General features: G+C 38.9%; 1 protein-coding gene across 4 annotated transcripts; it reads right to left on the bottom strand.

The window, feature by feature from the left end:
• Window positions 1-240: 240 nt before the first annotated feature.
• On the bottom strand, window positions 241-10,021 carry PTP4A1 (protein tyrosine phosphatase 4A1). 4 transcript variants are annotated; one of them, XM_047860041.1, is made up of 6 exons: window positions 9,305-10,021; window positions 5,241-5,785; window positions 3,847-3,939; window positions 3,387-3,517; window positions 2,119-2,193; window positions 241-1,675 (listed from the first exon to the last, which is right to left on the bottom strand). In XM_047860041.1, exons 2-6 carry the CDS (start codon window positions 5,343-5,345, stop codon window positions 1,495-1,497), a joined length of 585 nt encoding a protein of 194 aa, XP_047715997.1. In that variant the 5' UTR covers window positions 5,346-5,785; window positions 9,305-10,021; the 3' UTR covers window positions 241-1,494. The 4 variants fall into 4 exon arrangements, with proteins under 4 accessions (XP_047715997.1, XP_047715993.1, XP_047715995.1 ...); XM_047860037.1 differs by having other exon boundaries at window positions 241-1,679; window positions 9,305-9,996; XM_047860039.1 differs by having other exon boundaries at window positions 241-1,679; window positions 5,241-5,782; window positions 9,305-9,996.
• Between the last annotated feature and the right edge of the window lie 15,245 nt (window positions 10,022-25,266).

Raw genomic sequence — 25,266 nt, 5'->3', positions numbered from 1 at the left:
TGGTTGGCAGTGTACTAAGCCTGTAAAAAAGAAAGTCTATAATGGAAAGTATTTTTTAATATTAAGCAGTTCTCACGACCTTAACAAATTGTATCTATAAAGAGCTTATAAATGTCAACTTCATTTAATCCTTCATTTGTTAAAGGAAAAAAAAAAGAGGACATACTTCAAATGGCACTAAGTGAAGCATACTTCATTTATATCATTTTCTACAAAATAAGTTAACTTTAAGCCAAACAATTTCAATGATGATAAATGCATTTCATTATTTATTTAGATGTTTAAGCTCTCGCACTAGATTTTTACAAGCTGGTGAACACTGACAAATTATTTCTCCCACAGAACTATAACCACACATTCCCAGACAGTATAAATATATGGTTGAACTAACATTAATACACATCACCATTTTATCAATTACATAATAAAACAAATTATCAAGTATCCAAATATTAAGTTACACAGCTCAAAAGGCATATAAAATATTAGATGTCTGCTCAATTCATTAGCAGAAACCCACTTTTTTTTTTTTTTTTTTTGCAAGAGAGGTTGGGAAGAGAAGGAAAAAAAAAATCACACTTCAAACAAAAATAAGTTGGTAAACAACTTCAGATAAGAAAAAAAATACAAGAATTTCAGAAATTTTATGATTAAGAATTGTTTTAGCTACAATAACAAAGCATCTCTACCTTTTAAAAAAATATTTACTAAATTAAAGAGCATATTCTACATGTTCTGCACAAGACAAAGGCAACATTTTACTAAAAATACTTAATAGCCCCCTCCCATTCTTTTTTTCAGGCCCTCCCTGTAAGTTGCACCCCAAAGTGCAAACATTAAAATTAACTGTAAGGCTTTTTTTGTCTGGAGACATTAAAGACATGTGCTTCTGTACAATGTAGATTTTCAAAATGGAGGTTTTCCTTAACAGCACAAAATAAAATTTGTAGAAAGACATGAAACAATCATTGTTAAGACTTGGTAAAAATCCAAAAAAAAAAAAGGTTGAGCAAACCTGATGTATACTGGTACAAATGTGGGAGATGTAAACATAAAGTGAGCAGGCAAATAACCATATAGGCCCTAATTTCTATGTTTGAAATGACTGAAGGAATAAACCACATAAGGTCCAGAGTGTTCATAGTTCCTGGGATTTTAGTTCTGTATAACACTAAAAATATACAAGTATTGTGCTGGGTATTTTGGCACCTAATCTTTCTAAATTTCATATATATTGATAAGATTCTGGCATGGGAATAGATTTAACGACATAACTCAATACTGCATGATTTCAGGAAAGGTCAATTGGTACAAGTGATAAGCACATTTTAAATGTTGAACAGCAAGAATCTTTTGCTAAGCGTCCAAAACAGGTTGATCGTAACCCAAGCATAGAGGTTGCAATTCCATCAAACTTGTGGCCTGATAAAACTGCTTTCCAATACTCCTATGGAAGCTTCATTAGACTTATTCACTAAGCCAACATGTTGGCTACTATGTATGACAAATTAGGTCCTGTTTCAAGTTCCACTTCCAAGGCAATGACATCAGGCACCCCATTTTATTGAATGCAACAGTTGTTTCTATGACCATTGGAGTCTTTGAAGCGCAGCCGCATTTTAGGACGATATTTCTCCAAATACAAAAGTTGCTTGCTGTTAAAAGCTCCACGCCGCTTTCTGGATGGAGAAAAACAAAAGATGAAGCAACTAAAGCAAAATCCCTCTGTATTTCCATTTACCATGTTATAGGCAATTATTGTCTCTCTGTGGCAATTAATCTTTTGATTAGTACGCTGTGACTTAATGCAGAAAAATGGATAGGCATACATGTGTAAATGAAAAAAGGGTAGTAAAAAGTTCAAAATCTTGGGTGTTTAGTTACAACAGTCAAAATTTATATATCCATTTACATGAGGTGTAAGAAAAGACAAATTTATTGGATTAGAACCTCTGTAATATGAACAATTACATGAAATTCAAAAAAGGTAAGATCTTTATTCCCTGGCTTTAATACTGTCTTAAAAATGAACTTAATGGTTAGGTGGACTGTGGGGGAAAAATTGTAATATAATTAAACTCACTAACAATGATGAAAAAAAATTCATTACACACTTACTGTCTTATGAACTGTACTGCATCTTCATATTTCATTCCACCTTCAATTAATGCTAGGGCAACAAGCACTGGAGCTCTGGTAAGGTAAGAATTTTGGTAAATCACTTAAAAAAAAAAAATCGAATCCTAGGAAATTCAATACTCCAAACATTCCCCAATCCAAAAGTACTATAATTTACTACCCTTCCTATGTAATACCTTATAATAAATCTTGACTTCATGTTAAAAAATTAATAAAGTATCAGCATTTTCCTACCAAACCCAGATTTTTACCTGGAACCAAAAATGAAATATACCTTGAACTGTTGCAAATAAGTCTAGAAATTAAGATTTATATTATTGGAGGGCAATTTTGAAAAAATTTAGGAGGGTAAATCTTGATAAATGCAGACAATTTTTTCCTGAATTCCAAGCAGTGAAAAGTATATTCCATTAAAAAAAAAAAAAAATTGTTTTTAAAGGTCACGAACTCCTCTCCTAAAGATCTTCTGCAAATGTTTGCTTTAACCCCCCTGCCCCCCAATCACTGGGCCATCAGTGTTCATTTTACTTCCCTCCACTAGAATAGAACTTTTTTTTTGGTGGAGGGCATGGAGGGCAGTGGTAGTGATGCACAAATCTGGACATGAATATTTTGGTATTACTGGGTAAGGAGTTCTCATTGAATCAGAATTCAGGATCAAGCACTCTATCAAAAGCACACCATATGCAATGCAAATTACCTTAGAAATGATTCATAGTTCTTTTTCGCAATGAGTTTGGACCATGACTCTAATACCATTGATATAACCTAGCACACACGATTAACTCTGTAAATAATTGTGCCCACAGAGACAAGTGTAAATTACAACTATAGTGTCTGTTAGTTCCAGACTGGAATAATGTACTGGAATACATTATAGTTACATTCATTTATCTTTTTAAAAAAATTTTTAAAAAAATGTTTATTTATTTAAGACAGAGAGGGACAGAGCATGAGCAGGGGAGGGGCAGAGAAAAGAGGGAGACACAGAATCCGAAGCAGGCTCTAGGCTCCGAGCTGTCAGTACAGAGCCCAATGTGGGACTTGAACCCACAAACTTGAGCTGACGTTGGGTGGTTAACCAACTAAGTCACCCAGACACCCCCACCTACTTTTTAGTTTTAATATGTAACGTAACAAAGCAAAATGACTCAAAAAATGATAACGGAGTCTTTACTGGAATCAAAATCAAGTTTTTACTAGAATTAAGACCAATACCACCAAACGGATTTAAGAAATTCTCTTACCTCCCAAGACCTGCAACACAATGAACAGCAATACAACAACCAGGTTCTTCACGAAACTTAATTTTTACAAGACTTAACCAGTCATCAACAATCTGGTTGGATGGTGGTGCACCATCATCAAAAGGCCAATCCTAAGTCAAAAGAATATTTAAACAGTTTAGATTTTTTAATAAAATACCAAACTAGTAATTCTAAGTTTCTAACACTCCAATGTCTTCAGAAGCATTTTAATATGTCTAAACATGTGTTTTATGAAACCCTACTGTCAACGAAATGCAAATAAATGCTGAATCTTTATAAAGATCTCATTACTTCAAAGCTTTACTTAGCTTTCACCTTTACTTAGAAATTAAGATAATGCATTCTCTTGTAATAACTTAAAAAAAATTAGGCATTTTGAAGTCGGTCATTTTTTTTGTAGCACAGTATCATAAACACATAGGAACTATTATATACTTACGAGAACATGGATGCCTTCTTTCTCTACAAGAGTAGTGTCATAAGTTGCTTCACATACTCTTACTATTGTGGTAACACCATACTTCTTAAGTTCCTGGATAAAATATACATAAAACACACTTAATAAGTCTTTACAACAATGTTACTATTGCTCACCAACTGTCCAACAGGTATTGCTAGTTAACAGAAATTCATTCATGGAATCACTGATATAACCTAGGTATGTTTAATAGGGAAGTTAAATAAATCAATATATCATTTTTTCATACCCATCCACTTTCATGACTAAACTCTGGGAAGTGAAATCTTGTTTTAAGTGACAATACCAGAGCAGCATAAAAAAGGGGAAATACTAAACATCACATATTTTTAACAAATGAGACGTTAAAAAAAATCCTATGGCCCTTCATACATGGAAGTTGTTTATAGTCATGGTAACACAAGCTGGATGGAGATCAAGTACTACCAAAAGAGGATTAGAAGCAATTCAGGGACAAAGATAAATAAAATAGAACCCAAAGGAATCACTCATGACTGTAAGTAATCTGACCTGACATGATTACATTAGTTCCTTAAACTTTTGCTCATTTGCAGTACATACTGTAATTTAGAACCTTAGAAGTAAATTCAAAGACTCTAAAATCCCGAAACTACAGTGTAAAAAAACCAATATCATTTAAAACTACAGGGTATAAGACTCATAATCCATTATTATTAATTATAATTGGTAGCTAAAAATTGGCTTCTAAGCATCAAATAGGGTCCAAAACATAAGCTAACTTTGGTTATGATATTAGTCATTAGGCTAAGCAGATACATGAAAAATGTCTACGTGGTAGCCTTCCTCCTATAAATTTCTTGTGAAAACCATACTGTTATACCGCCCTCACAGAAATTTAAATAAGCAAACTGTGAGGCATGAACAACTAAATTATCTTATTATAAATCCAAACTAATTCAAGTACATGTCCTTCTTTAGATGTAAAAAATAACCTAAAGGGAAAAACCTGATATTTCATTTCTGGGAATTGAACTGCAGTTATACCAACAGAAATTTTCTTTCTTTTTAACATTTATTTATTTTTAACAGAGAGAGAGAGAGAGAGAGAGAGAGAGAGAGAGAGAGAGAGAGACAGAGTGCAAGTGGGGGAGGGGCACAGAGAGAGGGAGGCACAGAATCCGAAGTAGGTTCCAGGCTCTGAGCTGTCAGCACAGAGCCTGACAGGGGCCTCGAACTCACAAATTGTGAGATCATGACCTAAGTGGAAGTCGGACACTTAACTGATTGAGTCACCCAGGCGCCCCGCTCCAAACAAAAATTTTCTAAACTACTATTTTGTTAGATAAAAAGCCCCACCACCAAACTGTAATCAATATAAGAGTATCAAACCTTACCTCTATAAATTTGTTTAAGGTCGCATTGGTTGGATTGTGTGTAATGAGAAATCTCATGTTCTTGTATGTGACTTCCACAGGAGCTGGGCGGTTCATTCGAGCCATGTTAATTTTGTTAAAAACACTCAATAAGGTTATGAAAGAATTTTAAAAATTGAAACAGAAATGATGCAAAGAAACTGAGTCTACTTCGATATACTCCACTTGAAATTCTCAGTGCTTTGAGTATGAAGTTGGGAGTAATGGGAAATGAAATGAACCTCCTAACAAGAAGCAGCAATTCTTCAATCCAGTAATACTGAGGCAATAGAAAGGAAGTGCACTGAGGTTTACCCCATCCAGGTCAGAACTCTTGTAAAATGCTCTGTGGATTTCAATTCAACACTCTGTGTCCAGGTTAACCACTCTTATGGGGGCTTCTTGGTGGAGTAGTAATGAATTTCTACAGTTCACTTGTCTGCATAGAGGTCGTGCTGTGCCTGGCAGTAATCTCCACTGCCCTTCAGAAACTCCATAAATGTGTGACCAAGAACACCACAGAACTGCTGTTTAAAAGAAAAAAAGAGAGAGGGAAAAAAATTGTTTTCTAATTCAAAGGAATATGTTACACTTTTGTAGTATTTAAGTGCACAACTATCTGCAAATATGGGCCCAACCCACCTCTTCAACTTTTACTGAAAATACAAAAATGTAAGAGTGATTACAGATTAAAGCAATAACCATAAAACAAGCATTCACAAGTAGATTACTTTAAATTGAAATTACTGCCCTAAAACAGAAAACCCTCATATACCATTGTTACCTTTGGTCAATATCACTTACATGTATTTTTCAATTAATTATTCATTTTAAATAGTTATTGGCCTTACACTGTTATAAGCTCTACCTACGAACAGCTTTCTATGTAGAGTTTTCCAACTAATAAAATATTTTTACATATTGTAAACTTCATGAAAAGTTTGGAAGCTGTTAGTTCTTGCATAGTTTACTTACTCCTCTAAAGACTCAACCTGTGTGTGTGTGTGTGTGTGTGTGTGTGTGTGTGTGTGTGTATATATATATATATATATTTTAAACCTTTATTTTTAAAGTACTCTCTGCAACCAACATGGAGCTCAAACTTACAATCCTAAGGATCAAGAGTCACATGTTCAACTGACATAGCCAGCCCGGCTCCCCTCAACCAGTATGTTCTTAAGAGGAAAAACAGAAACTAGTTTTCAAATTCTTCCAGATACACTATCTCATTTGATTCTTAGCAACCTAATAATTCCCTTTCAACAGATTTTCCTTATCTGAGTCTTTGAAAGTCAATCAACTTATTATATGAAGTATCATAAGGATATACATTTATTAAAAAAAAAAAAAGACTTGTGTTTGCATGTGTGCTTAGGAGTAAAGCCAGGAATAAGAAAATTCATAGGTTAATAAAAGCACCAAGTACCAGGCACTGCCTCAAACACTTTATATGTATTTCCAAAAGCAAATTACCCAATAAAATGTATTCTTTTAAGAATAAAAGATTACCCTAAATTTAAACATTTAAAAGGCTTAAAATTAAATTCAATCTATCTGCTATTTTCATTTTGCAACTTTAAATAGCATTTTGCACCATGCCAGTTATAGGCTCCAGAATAACTTTGCTACATTTTGAAGAATTCACATATGGCAAATCATTGAAACATCAAGTCAAAAACCCAGTTCATTTTTTCTGTCAAAACAAAGGAACTAGCCTCAGGAGTCATTTCTTACAAGATTGTCCCAGAAGAAAGAGGACTTTCATTATTCCAAATTTGTTTAAATGAGCCCTCAGAGGTTATTCCTTCACCTATTTGCTAGCTGGGTTAAAACATTAGTGACTACCATTAAGGACTTTGCTCTACTACAGCAAACACAGACTGCAGTAATCTGGAAAATAATTTCAATTATATGTTTTCCTCAAATCCTAAATATTATTTCCTTAGAATTGAAAAAAAAAAAAGTGATTCTGGCAGCTTTTCCATGACATACAAGGAATTTAAGAATCTTTGTAAAGTGTTAAGTGCAATGACCCGTGTAGTTCGGTATTCTGATTTCCAGATACTCTTTTGTCAACTAAAAGCAAATATGTAAGACAGTATTTCACATCACGATTTCCACATTTAACAGCTAAAATTCTCGTCACAGCTGAGTCTGGACACATCTCTTCATATAAGCAACTTTCATCAGGGAGCAAAGAAAGCAACAGAAATAATTCACTTAGTGGAGCCATCCAGTGGCTGGGGGGGAACTTCACCAAAATAGCAGTCACCACAGCTACCTAACACCTTTCCTTACTGCCTAAGACATTTCCTCATTACCAATTTCCTTTCCACAGGAGAAACTATCCACAATAGGCTGCTCAGAAATACCAAGGAATGTCTTTCCCCTTCCACCTAGCAGTGCATATAATCACAACAATATACACAGAGCGAAGAAAGCAGTTTCTGTGCAGAAGCTTAAGTTGGTCTGTCAGACTGCAGTCAAAGCAATTAATCTGCAGGACCACTTTGTCCAGTAGTTCGTTGGAAAGTTTGTTTCAGATCTACTTGTATCTTAGGTAACGCACCTGGTACAGAGCATATGTGAAATGCACGGGAATAATCTAGCTTTTTGGTTTTCAACCGATTTACTGCCATCAAACAAAATTCATATAAAAAGAATAACAGGAAGCATTGCCTCAGAATCTGGATCCCAAGCAGGTCGACGGTTCCAACTACAGTGCAAATAACAACTTAATACTCTTGGAATGGCAGAAGGCTTCCACCGACAGAAGATAAACCTCAGAATTCTGGCTCTGGTTGCCTGCCGTTGCCACAAGCCAAAAGCAGGCAACAACACATTACACCAAGGATTTCAGGAACAGTTCTAAATAGTCCCCTATTAAAAGGCGCCATCCAGGGCCCCAAAGATTGGCAGGGAAAGTGCATACTGGTGCCCGGCCGTGGACTCCTTCGCTTCAGTGCAACAGTAGTCCTGGCAGTTTCCAAGGCGCTCAGACCCAGACCATTTCTCCACCGACTTGTCCCAGAGAAAGGACAAGACTCGACTTGTTCCCATTATCCAGAGCCCGAAGTGGGGCGTTAAATCCGGAACAGCTCGAATTACCAGGTGGAGACTGAGGGAGCAGGGCGGGGCAGGGAGTCGGTGTTCTCACCTAGCAGAGCCTCGCACTAGTCCCCGTAAGGCTGCAGCTCGGGGAAAGCCCCCGCTGGCCGCAGCTCAGCACACGCGGCCGTGCGCGCCGGGGCCCGCCCGCGGCGCTCCCTCTCCGCGCCGCAATCACGGGTTCGCGCCGCGCCTTCAGTCAGGCGCGGACGCCGAGGCCATTTTGTCTGAGGCGCCGGTCGGGCCGCGGAGCACAGGGGTGGCGGCACCAGGCTCCTGTCCCGCTCCGGGCCGCAAGCCCGGAGACCTCCCGGTCGAGACCGTTATCAGCCTCGCCCGCTGCCCCGCCTACTCCACGCCGGCCCGGGTCTGGTGGCGACCCCGCCGCCGCGCCCTCCCCGTATCCGGCTCCGCAGTGACACGCGCAGCCCTTGCCCCACCCCGGGCCACGTCTCCCGCTTCCCAGGCGGGCCGCTCTCTTTCGGCCAAACAAAGGGGACTCGGGACGCCGCGGAGCCCGCCGGGCCCCGGCCAGGCGCGCCAGACCCGAGGGCCAAGGGCGGAGGCGGCGGTCACAAAGCGGCTTTTGTGCCGCCCCGCCCGGCCTGCTGCGGTGGCCGAAACCGCCCCCGCCCGCCTCGCAGGCCCGGCCGCACCGCCCCCACCGTCCCCGGCTCGGCGGGGATGAGGAAGCCGGTGCCTCTGGCAGCCAACCGCCACTCCGCAGCCCCGTGGACCCCAGCGTTCGCCTCCCCGCAGCCAGCCCCACCGGCCGGCCACAGGCCCGTAGTCCGGACTGCTCCTGCCAGGGACCCACCGGAACTGCGTGCTGGGGCGGTGGGGAGCGGACGCCGGGCTCCTAACAAAGGCGACGGTGGGGATGGGGGGGCCGGCCGTGGAGCCCCGGCCCCAGAGGCGGCTGTGCGACGGATACTCACAGGAATATGTTTACTCATTGAAGATTGTGGCCTAATCATACAGCCGGTCCCGAGGCGGCGGCGACACAGGCGGTGGCGGCGGCTGCAGGGCAGGGGGTAGCGGTGGTCTTCGCGGGGCGGCGGCGGCTTTGCAGGCGGCGGCGGGGGCACCAGACTCTACCATGCAGTGAGCGGCTCCGAGGAGAGCGCGTAGCCCAGCCGGCCCGCAGTACAGGGAGCCAATACGCGCGCCGAGGCGCCCTTGCGTCACAAACCCTCTCTTTTATAGCCGGCACGACGTGTGAACTCCCGGCCACCAATCACCGCCGGGGGCCCCAGGCCGAGCGCCGACGAGCGGGGGCGGAGACCCGCCCCTTGCGGACGTCACCGCTCGGCGGCCGCTGCCGGTGTGAACCGGTTGATGAATGGCGAAGCGCTGGAGTCGTAGCATCTCTAGGGCGGGGGAGGGAAGGGGCAGTGGAGGGACTCAGGGGTGGACGAAGTCTGGGGTGGGGAAGGAATGGGAGCGGGAGAAGATTTCGATCGACTGTAAGGAATCACGCCGGAAGCCCTGGTTGTCATAGTTAAAACCGCCGAGGAGTGCGCAGATGTCACATGGGGAGCTGTGAAGTTGCCTCAAACTTAAAATGCAATCCCTTTAGGGCTGGAACCGTGCCTTAGCCCCGACCCTACTTTCTTCTGCCATAAGTCAAACCACAGTCATCTTTGTCAGCGGTTTACTTTGGCACCTGCGCCACTACGATCTCCGTCATCAAATAATATTTATGTCTCACGGCCGCTGTACCCGGTGACTCAACACCTTGAATGCCACGGCCCTAGGCTCGGACAAGGTGGATACTTGTCGCCGGGGGCACTTTCAAGCGGGGAGAAACTTCGCAAACTTCTGCTAGGGGAGACTGGGAGAGTACCTTGTGAGGCAGATAAAGCCCCATGCTTCCTATAGTCTTTTTTGGTCACGCCTCCATACTACACACGCGGGCGACTGCAGTTGGCTCAGTTGTGGCATTTCGAAATCACATGCATCCTTTGTACTGCTGCTCACTTGATGTGTTGTCACAGATAATGAAAGGTTAGTCACTGCTAGAAGGAAGCGTTTTAAAAATTAAGAATCTTTGGTTATGTCAAGGACTGCTGTAATTCTTTGCGTCAAAGCTAAAGCTTGCTTTCTTTCTTTCTTTCTTTCTTTCTTTCTTTCTTTCTTTCTTTCTTGTTCATTTTCAGTTCTGTTGTTCCACTGTTTTCATAATTTAGGCCCTTAAGAAGTAAAGCTTTATAATTGTTCGGTGTTACACAAGGGCAACTTTGTCACAATCTGGAAACCCTTTCTCCTCTACTTTATGGAGGGACTAAACAGGACTTTTACCTGCTTTGAAGAACTCGGTTTTCTACTAACACTGAGGCCTTTTGTTTGCTGTTTTCACAGAGCAGTAGATTGAAAACGGCTTTAGGGATCAAACTGTGTTCTCGGTCAGTGTAGTGCACCATTTTAGGATTTATTAGTACTTCTATTCAGAGACCGTGCTTGGGTAGTTATTCAACATTCTTATAAACATATACTCTGTAAACAAAGTAAGTAAGCACTTTTGAAAAAAGGAATTGGACCAGGCTCTTATCGAAGCAAAAATAAAATCATCTTCATTTTAAAGAAATTCCTCTCCTAGGAAACTTTGAATCCATCTAAATCAAGGAAAACTACAGAGCTGAGAAATATATAATGTCCTTTTACAAATACACTGTAACAGAAGTAAATATTTTAAAGTGTTATGTTAAAAAAAAAGGAGTATTAAAAAAAATCTTGGGGTGTGAGGGACCTTCCTAAGTAGGTCAGGGAACTCAGTCACACAGAAAAGGATTTTCATTATATAAAAATTAAAAACTTCTATATGGCAAAAACTTTTAATAAAGTTTAAATATTAATGCACACTATGAGAAAATATTAACAACATGTCATGGGCAGAATTAACTTCATAATAAATGCAAAACTTGACCAACATGTACAATAGTGTAGTTGAAAAACAATCAGCTATTCTCACTCCAAAGGTGGTCAACACAGTGATGCTAATTGGAATGGTGGAAAGTTTTTCATGTAATGACTTTTCAAAAAATGAATGTGCTGGACAAGATATAAATTCAACAAATAGTAAGCAGAGACAAATCAGCCTTAGCCAGTTTTCTTGCAAAACTTGTGATACAAGTTGTGAGCCTCGTAAGGCACACATCTTGTAATTGCCGAAAGTACTACTGACATGAAATATCCAGTCAGTTACGTTCATCAACCTCTAAAAGCCAGGCCCAAACTCACAAGTGGATTAATCAGCTTCCAGATGTCTTAGCCTCTCAGATGAGGTACCACCTTCTTCTATTTTGAAAAGGACATAGGTCAAGGATGAAAAACTAGAGAAAGCTTTTGCTGTTGAGAGAAAGGACACACTTTAAACGGGATATAAATATGGTCTTGCTCAGGGTAGTCATGGGCCTGTCACTCTGGCAGCTGTCATGTTTACAAGTGTCCTGTGCCATTGTGGTTCACTGCTGTGCTGAGGGTGTCTGCTCTAGTCAGCCCAATAGTTTAAAGGTGTTGACTCTCACAGAGCAGTAGTCCATCCCCACATCAGTCAGAGACTCCTGTGGTCTGAAGACTCACTAACCTCTATTGATTCGCATTTGGAGCATCAGCACCTGCACTTATTAGCAAAAGGTCTCCAGACTGAGCCAACGTGCTTGCAAACAGTGGTCCAGACATCTACAGGTAAGAAAACCCAATGCTGAAAGCCAATGCTTTTGCTAAGCTCCAGAAGAAGCCCTGAAATGGAAGACTTCTTCTGCCACTAAACAAGACACCCAGCTCTAAGTTACTTTACTCAGCAAAACATGTCCTTGAGCTCATCAAGGTAGGTAGGACTTTTTATCAACATATTCAAAATGCAAAATCCGACAGTTGGGAGATAAAAATGTCTCTAAGACCATTATGAGGAAGATCCTTATGGAAGAGGAAATACCGCAGAAGACAACAAATCAGCAAATCCTGATGTTGACGAACAGAGAAATCCTTACAAGTGTGGCAGATCTCATAGTAAACATGGGATGATTTCAGTTATACCAGACATATAAGAGGAATGGAGGATTTCATCCCTTTCAATCTCCTTAGGTCGATTGAGACAATAGAATGGTGATTTGGGGCTGTGAGGAAGTCTGATTAAAAACATTTAATAGGGGCACCTGGCTGGCTCAGGAAGTAGAGCCACTTGACTCTCAATTTCAGGGTCATGAGTTCAAGCCCCACATTGGGTGGAGCCTACTTTAAAAACAAAACAGGGGCGCCTGGGTGGCTCAGTCAGTTGGGTGTCTGACTTCGGCTCAGGTCATGATCTCACGGTTCGTGGGTTCGAGCCCCATATCAGGCTCTGTGCTGACGGCTCAGAGCCTGGAGCCTGCTTCAGATTCTGTGTCTGTCTCTCTCTCTCTGCCCCTCCCCTGCTTGCTCTCTGTCTCTCAAAACTGAATAAACATTAAAAAATAAAAAAATAAAAACAAAAAACAAAACAAAAAACCTTCACATTTAATATGGTATGTTTATTACCATCACAATGATAGAAAGATCAAATGTGACAATACCAACCCAGAAACAAACACTAGACTTCAATATATAATAATGTGCTGAGTATACTTAGTAGAGGCAAATACTACAGTGGGTGTCTGGATACCAGTACAGAGGTCAATCTTAAGTATATTCCCATACTTAAGAAGTGTCCTAAAAATTTAGGGACACAACCATAATTACACCACAGTAAAAGTTTTGTTTCCTTTTGCTGTTATAGAAAAGCCCATTATATTTTATATCTAAAATTAATCTTCCTGTGTGATTGTAAAAAAAATGTTAAAAAATGTAGAGTACATTTAAATTTCTGTGAACATGTAATTGTCAGCATGAATGTTTAAAACTGAAGCATGCTCTATGTTAAAAAGTTTTCTTTCCTTAAGACACTGATTTAAAGTTTTATCAAGTCTTTTTTTTATGTATTTGTATGTATTTTTGTGTATTTATTTTACTGAGATATAATTGACATACAACATCATATTAGTTTTAGGTGTCCAATCTAATGACTCAATATTTATATATATATTGTGAAATAATCCCCACAGTAAGTCTAGCTAACATCCATGGCCATGCATAGTTACAATTTTTGTGTGTGTGTGTGTGATGAGGAGGATATCAAGTCTTTTTAATAAGTTTGATGAATAATAAAACCAAACAATAGTACCACATCATTTCTGTGGGAATTTTAGACACAGAAATCTCCAAACAAGCACTTAAGCTTGTCACAACAAACCTTTCAAGGTCAAAGTCCATTGGCTAATCACTGTACTTGGGCTATTGTGTTTTGTATATGTCAGACATAGACACTGTCAGAGACCTAGGTGGATGCTAAAGATGTAAATATCTTTAGGTAAGTGAGTCCTGCTGGATCAGAAATAAACATTTTATTAAGTCATCAAACCCAATCATTAGAAGTAATATTTTCTCAGTAAAATTAAGGAATTTTCAAACAACTTAAAGAAAATTGTCCACTTTAAGAAATAATTCTCTTCAGTTAATCTCTATTTTGTCCATCGTCTGTACCTTTAAAAAAAAAATTATTTATTTGAGAGAGAAATTGAGAGATTAAGAGAGAGGAGGAGGAGGAGGGGCAGAGAGAGAGACTGAGAGAGAATCCCAAGCAGGCTCTGTGCTGCCAGTTCAGAACTCAAAGTGGGGCTCAATCTCATGAACCTTGAGATCATGACCTGAGCCAAAATCAAGAGTTGGATGGTTAACAGACTGAGCCACCCAAGAGCCCCATCCCTCTACTTTTCATAACTAATTTTAATCAACTTAAATACAAACCTGGAAATTGCCTAGGTAAATTCAAATCAGATGAAAATGTGTTTTCACCTTAGAGATCTTGCCACTTAATATAGTATTTACTTCTGTGGACGTTCAGCATGCATATTACAATGTGATGGACAGATTAGTCAAAATAATATTTACATTTGCATGTTGGAAAGAACTGTTTCCTTGAGACAGTGAATAAAGGACTTATTATGGACCTAAAATAATTCATAGCATTTTCATAGCATGCCATTATTATGACTGATTCACATACTGTTACCTGGAAGAATTTAGCTTGAGAAAACTCTTCTTATTTAGTGAACTTTGAAAAATTTCTTTTGCTGTTCTAAAGTCTGAATGAAAATCCCTTGGGAATTGGAAATCAGGAGGGCCATACTTTCCATAGAACGGTTTAGAACATATTGAATTATGCCACAGTCTGGAGTGAGTAAAAAATTGCTTAGGAAAGGAGAATTTAATCTGGACAGAGAAAGGGAATGGAGTATAAATAAATTTTAAAGGTTGGTTATGCATGCTATGGCAAAGCTGTCACTTGACAGGTTTAATTTACAGAGTTGGCATTTAGGCTGCAGATAATCCAGACAGACACTGACCTAAGCAGCATTACTGGGGTAAGCCTTACATAAGGAGAAATGTTCTTGAACAGTTTCTGACAAACATAATAACCTTTATTTAACTAAAAGCTACAGTAGCCATACTTTTTTTTTTCCTACTCTAACACAATTTTTTTTTTTAATAACCAAGAATTTTGAACAAACATTGCTATCTTAGTGCATTTCTCATTGTAAGATACTGAGTACGAGTGAAGTAAGTAAAATAAGCCAGCAGAGAAGAATGAGCATCATATAATTTCACTTATATGTGGAATCTAAAAAACAAATGAACAAACAAAAGCAGAAGCAGACCCATAAATACAAAGAACAAACTAGTGGTTGCCAGAGGGGAGGGGGTCTTGGGGGGTGGGCAAAATAGGTATCGAGGAATGGGAGTTATAGGCTTCCAGTTATGGAATGAATAAGTCAAGGGAACAAAAGCTAAAGCATAGGTAATATAGTCAGTGGTATTGTGATAGCAGTGTTTGGTGAGCACAGCATAATGTATATAGAGTTGTATAATAATTTTGTTGTTCACCTGAAACTAATGTAACATTGTGTGTCAACTGTACTTCAATTTTAAAAAAGGAGGAAAATTAGTATAGTAGCATTTTGAGATTTTTTTCTATTTAAGGACAGTTGTCATATTATATAGCCCTTGAATCCTCACACATATTAATATACATAGTAGACACTCAACTAATATTTTTTTGGATATGATCAGGTTACTTTTTCACTTAAAATCCTTTTGGGGCATCCCAGTCCTAGTTTTCCCAGTCCTAAATTTTCTTTGCAGGCGCCTTTAACAATGGTGTTTGCTGGCGTTTTGTCCTTCGGTCTCTAGGCCCCATTCTGTATGCTCCCTGGGGTTTTCACTTACCATAGCTTTGGTTCTTGATCTTCCCTCCCTCCTCAACACTTCCGGCACTCTGCTCTCTTATGAAGAACAATGTAAATGTTGTTTTTGCCTCCAATATAACTTATATACAGACGAGGAAAGAGAAAATAGCAAGCGACTAAGCAAAGAATAGAAGTATAAGTTGTAATATGTGTTGCGAAGGAGGTAAGCAGAATAGCTGGTGGGGTGACTTACTTTAGGCAGGGAAGTCAGGGGCGGTGTCTCCCAGGAGACCCAGACCTAAATGACAAGAATGAGTCACGGTAAGAGGGAGAGGAGTAGAGATATTCTTGGTAGAGAAAAATGACAAAACAAATAACTGAGGTGGGAAAAGGTTGGTGGTGCTCAAAAAGATGAAAGACCTGAGGAACTTCAGCACAATAAGGGAAGAAAGACAGGTGTCGGCCTGGAGATCTGGCAGAGACCAAATCATGCCAGCCTTGGTAAGAATTTGGATTTTTATTTTAAGGACAATGAGCAACAGCTGTAGAACAGGAAATATATGTTTTAAGAACATAATTTTTCTTATTCTGTGGAGTGTGGATTGGAGGGAGTCCTAGAGTGGAATTAGTGTCATGTGGTCAAAGACTTGAGGTTTCCTATCTTGCTAAATGGGGGGAAATGATGGTGTTGACTATCATAGGACAGCAGAAATGGACAAAAGTGGCTAGATCAGAGATACGGAAATACAATTGAGAAGGCTAGAATCACAACGTGCCCCATGGCTTCTAAAAATTTTTGTTAATATCCCAACAAGGATGTAAGTCCATTATTGTAAGCCTATTTTATGCTATGATACTGAATTGTGGAGGCACACTGACATAAAGTTCCAAAATTCACATGATCGTTTTCATTAGCACTATGTTTTTGAGGACACACTAGAAGCTTAAAAGAAATAAAGGTACTCAAAGTATGCTTGGAGAAGGGCACTATTTGTGAGGATTTTAAGAAACATAAGAGTGGGAAATCCTAAAAATTGTATATTTAGGTTTTCAGAGAACAATCAAACTCCTGATATATAACTATGATAGTAAGAAAAGCTAAAACTTATTGTGCCCTATTGCTTTCCAAGCAGCGCTCAATACACATTTGCATTTAATTAAACTTGTTAGAAAAATCGGACTCTGAGATAGAAATTTGTTAAAGGAACCAACCCATAATACGTGACAGAGTTTGAGATGTCTACGTAATGAAACATCTGCATAATGGCATATTCTTCAGATATTAGAAGTATCCTTTAATGATTTTAACTTGGAGAAAATGCTTACTTTGTAATGTTAAATGAAAAGAAACAGAATACATGTTATATAATTTGTATGATTACAACTATGTAAAAATACAAGTTAAAAATAGAAAAAAATACAAACTAAAATGTTCACCATGTTATAGCTGACATTTAAGTGTTTTGCAGAGAGATGTGATGAACAGTTTTTGTTCTTCATAAATTTGTGTATTTTCTAATTTCTTTCCAAAAATGCTACTCTTATAAAGGGGAGAGATAGAAAATGAAGGACTAAAGGAATTTAATCACATCCAATATTCTTAATATTTTCAGAATTTCATGGAATATTTTCAGAAAATGAGTGTCTAGAATGTTATTTACATAGAAGCAATTTGAAACATAACTGTACGATGACTATTCAGAAGGAGAAATGGTATTGTCCAAGAAAATGTTGTTCTCATAGGTCTGTAGCCTTGTTATCCCTGCAGCAGAAATGGAGGCACCAGGTTATGCTGGTTATGCTAAGCTGACTCCAGCCGTCAAAACATCACATCCATTCTTGTTTTGAGCTCCCAGGGAATTAATCTCATTATAATTTGTTTTTAATGTAGATTTATTTGCCATCAGATGTGGGAATGTAATGCCCAACCAGTGAGAAGCTCTCTGGGAACTTGAAATAAAAGGAAATATGGTTGCCTTCAGACAATTAAAACAGAAACACTGCCATAATGAAGGTGATTATATGCCATATTGTGGTTATAAACCAAACGATGGCCTATAAATGTATGTCTAACATTTGGAAACATCTAAAACTTGAGTCAAGGTGACTTGAATGTAATCTTAGGGAAGTTGTACTGGAATGTGTAAACTGAAACAGAATCAATTTTTGTATCTGTCCAGAGGAAGCTTGTGAGAGCAGAAGGAAGAGGATAACTATGTACTCAGAAGAGTAAAGTCTAATGACTTGAAGGTTGTCAGTGTTTATCCATCTCTGTCTAGGGAACACACACTGAATCTGTACACCATAAGCATGCTGGTTGTTGCAGAAATATGTATTATTATAGGATGGTATTAATAACATCAACTGACATTTATTGAATGCTTACTATGCACTGGGTACTGCATTAAGCACTGTTTCAATCCTTTTGTAAATCTGTCTACATTGATATTATCGCCATTATAAAAATCAGGACATAGAGCCTCACAAAGTTTAAGGTCACGCAAGTATCATATGATGCAATTGGGATTTAAATCCCAGTGGCTTGAGTGCAAGAGTCCCTGCCTCCGCCACTCTGCCAAGCTGCTCTCCTTGTCTTGAAATATCCCTTTAAGGTTATTTACTTTTTTATGCTCTGGTTCTTTGCTCAACCAACTTTTATTTTTATTTATTTATTTTTAGTAATTTCTATATCCAATGTGGGGCTCGAACTCGTGACGCCAAGATCAAGAGTTGCATGTTCTTCCAACTGAGCCAGCCAGGTGCCCCTCAACAAACTTTTAACTGTCATTTGGATTCCCACATATTCTAATTCTAGAAGGAATTATCCCATTCCAAATGAACTTGCATTCTGGGTTTATATGTCATCTTTTGATGAGTTGATTAAGAGTGAATCATAAAATATGATTATGTAGTAAATTACTGAAAACCCATCTCTTGTTCTCATGAATATTTCAAGAGAAATTGCCTTGTAGGTAGTGCTACTCAAAGTGTAGTTTGTGAACTGGTGCCAGGTATCGAAGAGACAAGTATAGAAGTTGAGAGCAAGCATTTAGAAACTTTTATAGCAATTGATAGGGTAATTTTATGCCTATCAAATTTAATTTTTAAAATTAGATTTGTATTTTTAAGTATTTAAAAATTTTTATTTTCTAGTCATTGTTTTATTAAGGAACACTGCTGTAACAAAAGAATACTATGGAAATTAATTAGTTATAGGGGCACCTGGGTGGCTCAGTTGGTTAAGTGCCCAACTTTGGCTCAGGTCATGATCTCATGGTTTGTGGGTTTGAGCCCGGCATTGGGCTCCATGCTGACAGTGCTGAGCCTGCTTAGGATTCTCTCTCCCTCCCTCTCTCCCTGCCCCTCTCCTATTTGCAGACTCTCTCTCTCAAAAATAAATAAACTTAAAAAAAAGAAGAAATTAATTATAAAAAGCATTACTGTGAGTACTTTCTTTAGTCTTTTGTGAATGAGCCTACTCCATGATCTTTTACAATATTATTTATTCTTGGTCTGTCCATCCTGGGTTGCTGTCATCAGGAAGAAAGAAACTATACTGTTTCTCAGCTTCCTTCAGTAAGCTTTAAATAAGAACTATGGTTGTGGTTTTACAAATATATGAACATATTTGTGTTGCTACATTAGTGTGCATCTGTCAGGACAATTTAGAGTTACCATAGCACACTTCCATAGAGTTCAAAAGGGAACTGAACATATTATTGACAACAGGTGACAGTGAGGAAAATTATGTCTATAACAATCTTACAGATCAATGATTATATTACTTTTTGTTGCTATTTAAGCTTTTTTCCTTTTATTTAATATTCATTGTGTAAACTAAACTCACTATTTTAAAAGATGCGATGGATATGTTAACTAGCTGAATTTAAATAAAAATGTAGAAATAAAAAAAACAAAAATACTTTGAGGATCCTTATAACATTTTCTGTAACAGCATTCTGAAATATGAAGCTTGAGCCAGGTGTCACCTTGTGAATGCTTCTAAGAACTTCTACAGATTTCTCCAGAATAGATAGACATCACTGACCAGAAAAATCTCCAGTGTCCTTTTAAAAAGGGAGCAACTCAAGAAAAATGGCTCCAAGAAGTCTAGGAATTATTAAACTTCACAGTTAAAAACTAGAGCCAAGGGGTGCCTCGGTGGCTCAGTCGGTTAAGTGTCTGAGTTCGGCTCAGGTCCTGATCTTAAAAATCCTCCAGTGGCCTTCAATTAAGTTTTGGAGAATTTCTAAACATTTTAGCAAGACATTTGAGATGCCAAAATCATGTCTTTGCCTTACCTGCCCTACCTTCTGCTCTGCTGTTACTCTTCTAGCCTTTGAAACCCATTGTGATTTCCAAAATGTATGCTGTACTTTCTCACACCTTCATGTCTGCAACTCCTTTTACCTGGAAAATTCTGTTTCTACTTCCCCTAAAACCTCAAAATTAATTCTTTTGTGAAGTCTTCTTGACCTTTCCATCAACATGGATACTCCATTCCCTGTGCTTTCATAGTAACTTGTACATACCTCTATTGTAGTATTTATGACATTATGGTAATCATTTTTGTAAACTCCATCTGTCTCCTTTATATATTATGAAACTCTCCAAGGCAGAGGAGTGCCTGTGCCTAACATGGTACTTGGGACATGGGAGGTATTTAATGAGCAGCTAGTGTATTTTGTGCTATTATTGTTTTGCGCTTGATGTTTGGATGACAGTACTAGTGTTTGGTAGGCAGAGAAACCCTGAGAAATAGGATCTGGCAGCAGGCAATGAGATTAGAAGGTGAAATCAAGAAAGTGATGATGATAACAGGCTGGCTTATCTTGGATGGTATCATCCAAGAGGACAGATTGTTTACTAGCTTTTTATTTTTATTTCTTCTGTGTTTGAGAACTTCTCCTAAAAGACTATAATTCACTTTTACATTAATGTTTAGGATAGTCTTACTTTTTACTCCTTGAAATGAATAACAAGACAAAAGAACTGACAAATAGTATCAGTGACTCAGGAATAAATTATTGATCTTGTACAGATTCACCCAAAGTGATAGTGACATGCTGATCTCTTTGGCAGAGGCTTTGAACAGAGAATTCTAGACTTAACTTCCCCTTTAGTATCATCCTCCAATTTGTGCACTATAAGGCAGACAGAAACCATGCCTTGAGAAATTGTTTAACATGGCAAACCTAAAGCAAGTTTATTGTAATATTTTTTTAAAGTGTCATATTGTTTTAATGTGATTAAACTTTTAGATTAGAAAAAATGTGAAATGGATGAGTGGACCAACTTTTGGAAATTTAAGGGAAACATTTCCTTTGTCTTTATTTTGTTTGTTGTACTAAAGAAATGCTAATTAACATTAAAATTTAATTGGGCAGAATGTGGCACATGTTCATTTGGCTGTTGGGTAATCTTTACATACACTGAAATTGCTGACCAATAAGTGATATGGATGGCTATTTAAGAACACATTTTACAATGTTTTTATTTTTTAATTTTTAAAAATTAAAAAAAAATCTCAGCCACTCTATTTTGTTTTATTTTTCTAATCCCTACACCCAACACGGGGCTCAAACTCACAACCCTGAGATCAAGAGTCACATGCTCTACTGACTGAGGCAGCCAGGCATCCCCAGATTTCACAACATTTTTAATAGTTTTCCTTCAATTAATCTATTTTGAGAAGGGAAAATCCTGGCTGGTGACTACTGTACATAGAGGGATTAATTTAAAATGGCAGATATCTTGGGGTATTTGCATTCTATCCAGAATTTTATCCTGCAACCATGTACAAAATTTATATTATGGAAATCATTAAAAATGGCCTTTCATGGCTCTTAGTTGCTTTTTATTCTTGGACCCTTGGCTTCTACATAACAATCTTTCATTTAAAACATTTTTTTAATGTTTACTTATATTTGAGAGAGCGAGAGAGAGAGAGAGAGAGACAGAGACAGAGACAGAGACAGAGAGAGACAGAGCAGCAGAGAGAGAGGGAGACACAGAGTCCAAAGCAGGCTCTAGGCTCTGAGCTGACAGTTCAGATGCGGGGCTCAAACCCACAAACTGTGAGATCATGACCCGAGCTGAAGTCAGATGCTTAACTGAATGAGCCACCCAGACGCCCCAATAATCTTTCATTTTTAAGGGGCTTTTATCTTTTCAAAGCACTCTAACCACATGGTTCAGCCTCTCTCTCTGCCTGCCATGGTCACTGTAAGGGGAAATTTGAAGTGTTTATATCTGCATGCTGTGTTGGAGGCACTGAGATTCTGAGCTGTTGGAATGCTGAAAGGCAGGAAATGCAGCAAGGGGTTGGAGGATGGAGTTTTTCCAAATATAAGAGGATGAAACCAATTTTGAGCCAAGTAAAGATAGAACTGGAAAGGCCCGGAAGTTAATCCAATTGTGCCTCAGAGAACAGACCTCTGGAGAGGATAAGTGACTCATCCAAGTGCTCACCGAAAGTGGCAGTCATCTCAGAGCCAAGGGGAAGTCCTCCTAACAGGAATGTACTTTGCATTTCCATGCAATTTGACTCCTCAAACAATTCCCTTTGTATTATCTGATCACATCTCTTACCTACTCTAGCAAGGCATTGGGAGGAGAATTGGCTATCCCACCTTATATAAGGAGAGATTAAAACAACACACTTAGTAAATAAAGGAACCAGTCAAAATTGAAAACTGCTCCCAGACTCATTACTTTTTCCATAATTTCAGGATCCACGTGTCCCTTAAATAATGCTCAAATCTTCTCTGATGCCCTGGCTCCTTAACCCTTTAGAGGTACTGCGGCTGATTCTGATTATTTACAAGATGAGGTCTGTGAATCGCTGACAAATTTTTTTTATTAGTTTTGTTTTTATTTTTGATTGGCAGAGAGAGACAGAGCACGTGTGGGGGAGGGGCAGAGAGAGAGAGGGAAACACAGAATCCGAAGAAAGGTCCAGGCCCCTAGCTGTCTGCATGGAGCCCATGTGGGGCCCGATGTGGGGCCGGAACCCAGGAACCGCGAGATCACGACCGGAGCGGAAGTCAGACACTCAACCGACTGAGGCACCCAGGCGCCCCGAAGTCTGAATCTTAAAAGCTAAGGGTGCTGGCTGCTGTAAGCTCATCATTACTTGGCAGAGTCCAAGCACACCTTTGGTCATACAAGGTAGGTATGTTACTCAGGAAGACAAAATCATCCATTTCTAGTACAGTGGGGCACAGAAGCTTCCTTGTGGTTCTAAGAATTATGATCGCATTAGCAGCTACAGCAGTAACAGTAATAATTCTGATATCCCAGACCCCATGCTATTTCTACAAATGTGTATCTGAAGACACAGGAGAGGAGCTGACAGTGATTTCAAGGATTTTACCTCCTTTAGGTCTATATTAAATGAGTGTTGACAAGAAAACCCAATTCTTTTTTTTTTAATGTTTATTTTTGAGAGAGAGAGACAGACAGACAGAGCACAAGTGGGGGAGGGGCAGAGAGAGAGAGGGAAACATAGAATCTGAAGCAAGCTCCAGCTCAGAGCTGTCAGCACAGAGCCTGATGTGGGGCTTGAACTCACGACCTGCAAGATCATGACCTGAGCGGAAGTCCCAACACTTACCCTACTGAGTCACCCAGGGGCCCCAAGAAAACCCAATTCTTAAATACTCTGATTTCCAGGGAACTCTTTCAAGGTCCTTGTCTGTACTCTGAAAAATCTGACTCAATCCTTTAGTGATGGAGAAGGTTGCCATGGTGAGTCATACCCGTACCTCCACCTATTTTGACAGCCTCTAAAGTTTCTTTCGAGCCTGTTTCCTTTGCTGAGCCAACTATGTTCTCCTTGGAAGAAGGGAGGAACAGTCAGCACTATGTCTATTACTAGAAATAAACAGCAGTTGTTCTGGGAGTGAAGAGATGAAAAGAAATGGAGGTACGAGTTTCCTAGGAATACATGGAATCATTGTTGCCTTGCTTAGCTCTGCTCCAATATCAACCACAAGTTAACATCTTTAGCAGAAACCATACTGTGTGTTACAGAACTGCCCAGACTGCCCCTAAAAACATTTTTCTCCTTATAAGATCCTGACAATAATTTCTGTTGACATTTTCTACGCACTGGTCTAAGAGGTGAGTGTGCAACCATGATAAGGATGCTGTCCTCAAAAGCTACCCGTTATGTAAACAGCTACAATACTGTGCAATAAAAGGTATAATGGATGTTTTCTGTCATGTGCTATGGGAACTCTGCAGAGTTATGCCTAGTTCTGCCTGGAGAGTTGGAATGGGGAGTAGAAGTGAAGTCAGGACAGTATTCCTAAAGAGGGACTGGAGTGTAGAAGAAAGAGTATGAGAATTTCTGGTCCCAGGTTTTGAACCACATACTCCCAGTATTATGGTAATTGGATAAAAAGAACATAAATGGTTTTCATATGTGTTGAGATTTTCCACAGGGATCAGAAACTTGACAAGGATAGAGAAAAATTCTACTATAATGAAATGTACTTGGATTAAAAAAAAGACTGCAAGACTGAATTATAACTAAATACATTTCTGGTGAGAAGAATTGTAGTCTTTTTATTGCCTCTGCTGCGAGAAGTCTGCCATCTGTTAATCTGAAAATTTGTGCTTCCAGTATTCTGTTTAAAAAAAAAAAAATTAGAGGTGCCTGTCTGGCTCAGTTGGTAGAGCATGTGACTCTTAATTTCAGGGTTGTAAGTTTGAACCCCACATTGGGTGTAGAGATTACTTAAAAATAAAATCTTAAAAAAATTAAATCACTAAATTATCCCTCCTGCCAAAAAAGGATTGTCTGTGGAAGTTTCTAGATTGATAACTAGAAATTTCCAGCTGTGCTTATAAGTTTCTTAAAATAAGGCCAAGGAATATGACATCATTAACTTCGATAGCTTGCTATTATTCTTTCTTATTTTCTGCTTCAAACAACTATAACCATTATCTTCTAAATATCTTGAATCAAATAAGTTACTTTTATCCCATTGCAATTACACTCCCAAACTGGACAATAGTTTTGTTTAACTGTTCACACCATAATTTCTTCTTCCTTTCCCTTGTCCTACTATCCCTCGTGATTTTTATTTTACTTTTAAAAAATATTTATTTATTTATTTTTGAGGGGTGGGGGCAGAGTGCAAGGGAGAGAGAGAATCCCGAGCAGGCTCTGTGCTGTCAGGGCAGAGCCTGAACATGGAACTCAGACCCACAAACTGTGAGATCATGACCTGAGCTGAAATCAAGAATTTTAGATCATGCTTTGCCTTTTCTTGCTCCTTTACACAAAAGCACTGAATTCAGATTCCCTTCTGATCTAATTAGAAATAATGCAATCAATTCTTCACCAGTAAACTATACATTCCTTAGCTGTGACTCCTCATTGGGGCATCTAGATCTAAAATATGTACTAAAGGCCAGAGAAGATTGACAAATCTAGCTACACTGTGACACTAAAATAGCTGTACTACATGACAGGATTCCAAGCTGGCTGTCATTAACCCATCTTAGCCAACAAGAACTCTATTTTTAGGTTACCCATGTAATTGGTTATTTATAAGGAGGAAGCACATTGACATTTGGTTTTCACTATGGAGCATGGAGACCAAAACTGTGTGTGCAAACCATTCAGT

The sequence above is a fragment of the Prionailurus viverrinus genome, chromosome B2, assembly GCF_022837055.1.
Source record: "Prionailurus viverrinus isolate Anna chromosome B2, UM_Priviv_1.0, whole genome shotgun sequence".
Taxonomy (NCBI): domain Eukaryota; kingdom Metazoa; phylum Chordata; class Mammalia; order Carnivora; family Felidae; genus Prionailurus; species Prionailurus viverrinus.
This window is presented reverse-complemented; position numbering and strand designations above follow the sequence as displayed.